Genomic DNA, 7612 nt, shown 5'->3' on the forward strand with positions numbered 1-7612 from the left:
AGATCAGATTATCGATTAATACTGACTTTCATGTCTTGTAATAGAGTCTTGTAAAAACATGTATGTATATTAGGTTGTTTGGAAAATTTGTAGCAAAATTAAAGGAAAAGTTTCAAGATTATGAATTATTTAAAAAAGAAAAAGGAAAAGTTTCAAGATTATGAATTAATTAAAAAAGAAAATGTTTTATAAGAAGAAGAATAAATGATTGTGGTAATATGCTATAGGCGGTAGAATCGTTTTGAATGATACGAAATAAAACATTTTTCGAGCAACTGCAAGAAGCTTTAAATGCATGTAAAAGAATTAACTTGCATGACTTAATAGAATCCCTGCACACTTTTTTAAATTTTTCATCGTATTCACGTAATATGAAGGAGAAAGAAAAAATAAACAAAGTAGAAATTTCGCTGTTGGGAATTAAAACGTCAGTGGATTATTAAAAGGGAACGATCAAGTCGTACAATGAAACATGATCTTGTAATTTAGGCGTGACAGGACAGCCAGGAGTGGATTTTCCAGCTCTCACGACAATTCCAGCTACTTCGTTCAGCTGTCGCGGTCTGAAAGGTGGTTACTACGCTGACTTGGAGACGAATTGTCAAGTAAGTAACAAATGGTTTAATATATATCTTGCCGCAATATAATTACTTTAATCAAACGCGGGATTCACCGTTACGACATCGCGATATCTCGTCTCGCGATAGACCTGATGAATAGACCATTTAACTCGTAAAACTTGTGAAACTTTCTCCTAAAAATTATCTTTACCAATAACGTAACATGAAGGAAGTTTAATTAAAAGTGTCGACGATCTTAAACACGTTAAAAATAGAATAAAAATTCAAAACGAGAGATAATAATGACGTATGATTATGTTTGGTAATCAAATGAGTCAGGCAGCCGATGCGACTATGAAATACAAGATATTATACATTACGAAGATGTATAATTATGTATTGTGTGTCAATGTATGCTCTTTTTGATGAATAGACAATTGTAGAACTGGGGTTTTCGCTTCTATTATTGTAGACTGCTTATTTCTGGAAAACCTAACGATTTAAGAAAATAACGTGTTATAATAGTCATCGTAGTTCGTTTGATATGGCCTTCGTATTAAATTTTATTTCTTAAAAGAGAGATTAAAAAAATTGTTAGTTCTTATATTCTCATTCATATTCTCATGTTTTTTGGCCGTCGAACTACACAGACTCCGTTGATATAAATGATTCCGTAATGGTACACGATAAACAAAAATCAAGCAATGAATTATCACAATGAACATTTCTCTGTTCAGGTATTCCATATCTGCGACAACGGGCGAAAAATCTCATTTCTTTGTCCGAACGGCACCATCTTTCAACAATCGCAGCTAATTTGCGATTGGTGGTTCAAGGTGGACTGTAGCAAATCCGCGGAATTGTACGAGCAAAGTAGCGAGCAGTTATTTGAAGAAGAACGAAGACGGGCCGAGTCTCGAAAATCGAAATTAGATTATCCACAGTCGATCGAATCAGGCGCGCAACAAGACTATTACGACGTTCAGAATCTCAGTTACGATGGTAAGCAGAACGGAAGGATTAAACCGTATGAAGAGCCTCCGCAAGAAAATCAGGTGCAACCAAACAGAGAAAGGATCAAGTCCTCTCGACACTTTGACTCTGGCAACAATTTCAGTCAAGAATCAAACTCACAAAGAGACGGTAACCAACTGTTTGGTGGCAATGGATTTCACTCGAACAATCAACCTTCCAACTTGAAGCAGCAATTCAATCAATTTACAAGAAACACCGACGAAGGGAACGTGAATAGGTATTCGACGACCAGTCAAGATTATTATAGCACCCCGAAGAAGGCTCAAAATTACTACGTTACGAACAGAAACTCGAATAGTCAACGTGATGACAAAGGAGCTCTGAAAAGATTGAAGTTTAAAGGTCTGAATAGGAGTAACTCTACTTCTTCGCAAAGGGTCACGCCAGCTTATACAGAGTCGACTACATTCAGAGGAAGCAATACAAGCCCCGTGAAAGAGTCTCAGCAATTTGCAGAAAGCGCAGCGTTCGTTGGCAATCGTGGGAATCGGTTCAACGAAAACACTGGAAATACGCACCAGTATTACTATCAATTGTACATTAATCGTGATTCTACTACGAGAAATTCTATTTATGATTCGACCACGTGGAGACGGGATAATGAAAACGACGTATCCACACAGAGGAACGATTACCCGTCGTTTACAGACACGATGTCTACTTATTATGAGACGACGACACAGTATTCGACGGTCACTGCTACTCCTCCGTGTAACGACGAGATTACCACCGAAAGTAGTAGTTTTCTAACGAATCCATCTACTTATTCTGATACTCAACCGATCACCGAATCGCTTCTGTTTGCTAACAGCAACTACGAGTATCGTGGAAACGCGAGAACTATAGGGACTAACGTTCGAAGCAGCTTCGTTGACAAGAATTATTACGATGGTAACGATAATAGGGATAATAATAGAGCAACTATCGGGAACACAGGAACAGTTCCTCCTACGACTCGTTCCTACGTGACCACAGATGTCTATCGTCAAAACACTATAACACCGAGTTCTTCGCAGCAGAGATATACTACAAGCTACTTTTCTCCCACACCAACTGCATCTTTCCGTAGCAGCAATTTTGGACGCAGCACAGAGAGACCAGCGGCTCGAACCACGATCGATAACCAGTCTAATAGGTTAAACAACGATTCTATACCGACTAGCAAGAACCCCTCCACGGTATCTCCAGGCTATCGACAAAATTTGATCAGCACAACCACAGAGAAACCTTTTAGAAGCACTCTGGCTTATCAACAGAACACCGTGACCGAGAAGGATCTGAGTCCTTACGATAGAAGTTTCACGTACAAACAGGGTAAAGTGATGTCTACACTAGGTCCTTATATTCCGTTTACAAGAAACTACGCGTACAGTTCTAGCAGTACCACTTCAAAACCAACTCCATATACTCCCACGGTGCCCACTTATACGACGACTTATACCTCTCCGAGAACTCTGATACCAAAACTGAAATATCCTACTTCGACGTCGTCGAGTAAGATTAGGTCGAATGCAGCGCGATTTTCCGAAAGAGAGCACGCGTTGAGTATGCTACACTCTTTGAAGAATCTCGAGCATAGTGTATCTAGTTTGTCGGAAACGTTGAAAGAAAACGAGAAGGCGTCGAACGTTTCCGTTCCTCCAGCTCCTTCGACATTACACTCTCTAGCTCTCTATTTCTCTACAGCCACAGAGAACTTTGATTCGAACGAAACTACGGATTCCTCTATAAATATAGAGTCTGCAGAGGATGTGGAGGAATCGGCACTTTCGAAGAAGAGTAATGGAACGGTCCAAGTGCCGACCAGTCTTCTAACCAGGCACACTATCGATTCGTACACGGAATTATTTAAATTGAACGAAGAGGTGGAGACGAATAATGTGACTACGGAAGATCGTCTGGACAATTCTAGTGGTTACAGAGAGGATTATAACGATGATTTAGAGCTCCAACAAAGCGGACGATCCTTGGATGATCTTCGAAAGACTAACAGTACTAGACTTCGAGAGCTGGCTCAAGTGTTCACACACGCTCTGTCGGCCTATTTATTGGATCCAGAATCGTTTAAGAAGGTATTAACGGAGATCAGACCGACCGAGCCATCTAAAACTACGGAAGAAAATGATTTATGGAGCACTACTACTCCCTATCTGATCGAAGATAACACTTCCCCGACCAGAGAAAGAGACGAAGTTCTAGATTTCTCCGACGATGGTAACGATATAAGACAGAAATTAACTACCATTTATCCTACCACCTTTGAACCACCAACCACTACGACCCAAGAGAGCGTTTACGATACTTTTAGCACATCAGCAAGCACTTACTACACTACTCCCAAAGTATTTTCTCAAGACGGGTTTGAGTATAGTACCAATTTGATATCGTTGAGTCCTGTGACTGGCACGTATTTCGAGACTTCCGTTCCTCCAACAGAGAGCGCGTACACTTTAGAGCCAAACAGTACACCGTATGATTCAAGCGGATTCTACAATCAGAATAACGAGGTGGACAAAGGAAACGGCGAGTCAGCGGTGACAAGTAGCTACGTTTCGTCCGATGAGACTGGGAATCAAAATCGCGTCGGGGGTTTCCAGAATAACAGCGTCACGACTGTCACGGAATCACTCGACAAATTATTCGCCAGCACTCCCATAAGCGACAATTACGTCGTTTCACCGACACCTCCCTCTCCATCCGTGTTCGTGCACATGGTTACCTACAATTGGAACAAAAAGTCGACGAGTAAGAAACCTGAGCAACAATTGAATCCTCCGTTTTTCGACGATCATCCAGAGACGATTCGAAAGGATAATGATAAAACTCTCGGGTCGTTGAGGCATGAAAGTTATTCTAGTACACCTATGTCCACGCATAGCGTTCGATCGACTACCTTTGATTCAACCACGAGTTACGAAACCTCTACAAATCAACCTCATAAAATTCCCCGTCACAAGTCGTTATTAGCCGAACCGAAACCAATTGGAATTTCCCTGCCTACGTTACGAAGCAGTTACATGAAGTTTAGAAATCTTTACAATCACGTGGACGAACATAATATCGAGACAACAGAGAAGCCTATAACAAGCACAGCTGCTGTTACTGAACTAACAACCTCCACTACAAATAGCATAGATACTACGCCTTGCGCAAATGACGATTCTAACGATTCTTTCGAGTCCGTAGATCAAAAGGAAGATTCAAAGTTATTAGACAGTGACCACTGGACTTCGTCTCCAGCTGTTACTCATTTATGGGAGACTTCGGTGTTCGTTGACCCTCAGAGAATTAATCACGATTTAGAGTCAGACCTTGGCTCCACTGTTACAACAGGAACGTTTAGCGTCACTGATAGTCGAGAAGGAGTAGATTATGAAAATACGCCTTCTCTGGGTGAAGATGTATCGAGTAGTTCAGACGAGTCATTCGTTAGCGACGAAGATGTTTTGTTTTCATCGCAGAGATTGTCTAGGGATAAAGATTCGCCTACGACATTTTCTCTGCTTCCAACTTCGTTTACTTCGTCAACAGCTGAAAACACCGCGACACCGAAGCCAATGATAACCACACGCAGCAGTATCACGACGACCATAACGTCTTCCATCACGTCGACCAAGTCTTTGCCTCATGACACCGTGGTGACTTCTTTATTGCCTTATACAGTAGCGACGACTAAGTTAAATGGAACAGAGAACGAAATTGCTGAGAAACTGTTCGGTAAATTAAACGATTCGAGTACTAACACGTTGATGAGGGTGATGAAACAGGCGGATAACAACGAGACTGTTCGACAACTTGTTCTACTTTTAATACGACACTGCAGCGATCCAGCGAATAAAACGTTGCAACGTGAAAGGGAAGAATTGCTAAACGCGTTGCTTAGATTGCCCGTGAACGAATTTTCATCGGAGGAATCGAAGAACGCGGTGGCCGGAATTAATCAGCTTAGTCTGCCTGCTGTTAGGTCGATTAATTACGCAAAAAGTGCCTCGACCGCTCCATTAGTCACGGATCCACCGGTGACCACATTTAGAAGTAGAAAGAGCCGCAAGTTTCGAACAACTACGGAAAATTCGGCGAGCATCGTAAGACGATCGGAAAAGACCGCGACGTTGGATGAAAATAATTCTTTGCAGGAGGACGAGACTGTTGCGTCGGATAACAGGGCGCTGGAACTTCTCAGATCGTTGTACACGATAGCTACCAAATGGGGGTGAAAATTCAAGAGCCGAGATTTAAGTTGCAAGGATCGTTTAGCGTCGACAGGCTCTGAAGATTAGAAATCCCTTCCGAAACATGTCTTTTTGAGAAAACAGAAACTACTTTTTCGTATTACTATAGTATGTATTGGATGAATCGATGAAGTTCAAGATGAAGGACGATATGCTAGAGAATTGTTGATTGATTTTATAGACAGAGTATCATAATTCGATCAATTAACTTGTATTACCTAATCGTATAACAAATCAATTTTCTTTCTTTGCTAGTGTAATGTTATATGTCGAATAACTTTTGTTCAGAGGATTTTTCAAATTGATTAGAAAATTAAATTGCATTGATACGAGAGTGGAAGGTGTCTATGGGTGATGGGAATGCAACACGTACGTAGTTAATACGACGGAAATATCTTTCCTTTCAATTTTCTATACGCACGAAACTCTTTACTGTTAAGAAGTTAAGCTTTGTTCAGATTGGTCAAATTACATGAACTCGAGCAATTTAAATTCGTGTAACTTGTTACCTCTTTACCAGCGTGTAATTTACTCCAGTTGAAATATCTTTATAATTTTCTATGTTTATCCTCATCAGCCGACTCGATTTAAAATAATCTGAAGTATCTTTATGCTACGCGAATATAAAATTCTGATTAATCGTTTCCACGGTACTTTAAATAAAATTGATTTTAGATTATACCTCGGATTAAAAGTTTCGTACGAAACCAGCAAGTATCTTAATATTTATGAACAAGCGTGTAATTACTTGCTTTTTATTCTTATTTTCTAATAAAAATATTCTACCTAGTGTTAGGTGTTCCCTTCAAATTAGGTTACTCGAGCTCAAGCGGCTTGAATTCACGTAACTTGACTAATGTGAACGAAGCTTTACGGTGTTAGTGATCGACGAAACGACTCCCGATTAATTTCATTTGAATCACGCGTCGCGGACGAACGAGTCCGCGGGAATAATGAAATTCTTTGGAATTCGTTCGTTAGGTTGTAAATTAAAATACAATATATACAATTGCACCTGATCGTTAACAGTATTACATCGCGTACAAGTACACTGTATTATAATCGTTGTACACCCTACGTTGAATAAATAAGAATTTCGATGTTCTATAATAGATTTAACGATTTACCTTTATGAGAAATACGAACTGTACATCTATATCTGTGCTGAAATGGTTTCAATGGTTTGCAAAATTTGAAATCATTAAGGACCAATGTTGCGTCAACGTACTTTCAATTATTCTAACGAATTTATATCACAGAATTCTATTTTTTAATACAGCAATTACGAAAGAACATTCCAAAGACTTGCAAAATATTTTCTTTGTATAGTATTTCTTCTTCTATCTAGATCCTACGTTTTGATAAAGTTTGAAGAAGTTGAAATATTACACGATAATACTAGGTATTATCTCCTTTCTAAGTCACGAAGATTGATTTCATCTCTTTAATTTACACAATGGACTTTTGTCAAGTATTTGCACACCTGACTCATAGAAAATTTTTGTGAATATAATTATGTGTTATAACAAACTTTATCTTTTATTATAATAAGACACGATTATCATAATTATAATAGTAAAATATACCTTCAAATGTATATAAAAGTTATAGGATGTTTATTGCAAATACATGTTTACTAAAAAAAATTAGCATACAGTATAACTAGTTGCCTAAAACATATAATTAGTACTAAAAATACTTACTACAAATATCTTGTAACTTGTACGTAAATTTTCAGACTCGCTTCAAACTTCACCAATGTGATTTTTCATATAACGTACATGA

The 7612-nt window shown here is 39.0% G+C and overlaps 1 protein-coding gene and 1 long non-coding RNA gene across 3 annotated transcripts in view; one reads left to right on the top strand and one right to left on the bottom strand.

Moving 5' to 3' along the window:
* Positions 1-4459, bottom strand: part of LOC117151443 — a 23556-nt gene extending 19097 nt beyond the window's left edge. The window contains exon 1 of the long non-coding RNA XR_004461378.1: positions 4319-4459. This is a non-coding gene — a long non-coding RNA (uncharacterized LOC117151443). The remainder of the gene's footprint in view (positions 1-4318) is intronic.
* LOC100744362 (mucin-3A) overlaps positions 1-7586 on the top strand; it is a 23457-nt gene extending 15871 nt beyond the window's left edge. For both annotated transcript variants that reach the window (XM_003487971.4, XM_033319773.1), the window contains 2 exons: positions 490-605; positions 1298-7586. In XM_003487971.4, the coding sequence (XP_003488019.3) occupies positions 490-605; positions 1298-5812 (4631 nt within the window). In that variant the 3' untranslated portion in view covers positions 5813-7586. The remainder of the gene's footprint in view (positions 1-489; positions 606-1297) is intronic.
* Positions 7587-7612: the final 26 nt, after the last annotated feature.

The sequence above is a fragment of the Bombus impatiens genome, unplaced genomic scaffold, assembly GCF_000188095.3.
Source record: "Bombus impatiens unplaced genomic scaffold, BIMP_2.2 scf_0216, whole genome shotgun sequence".
NCBI classification, from domain to species: Eukaryota; Metazoa; Arthropoda; class Insecta; order Hymenoptera; family Apidae; genus Bombus; species Bombus impatiens.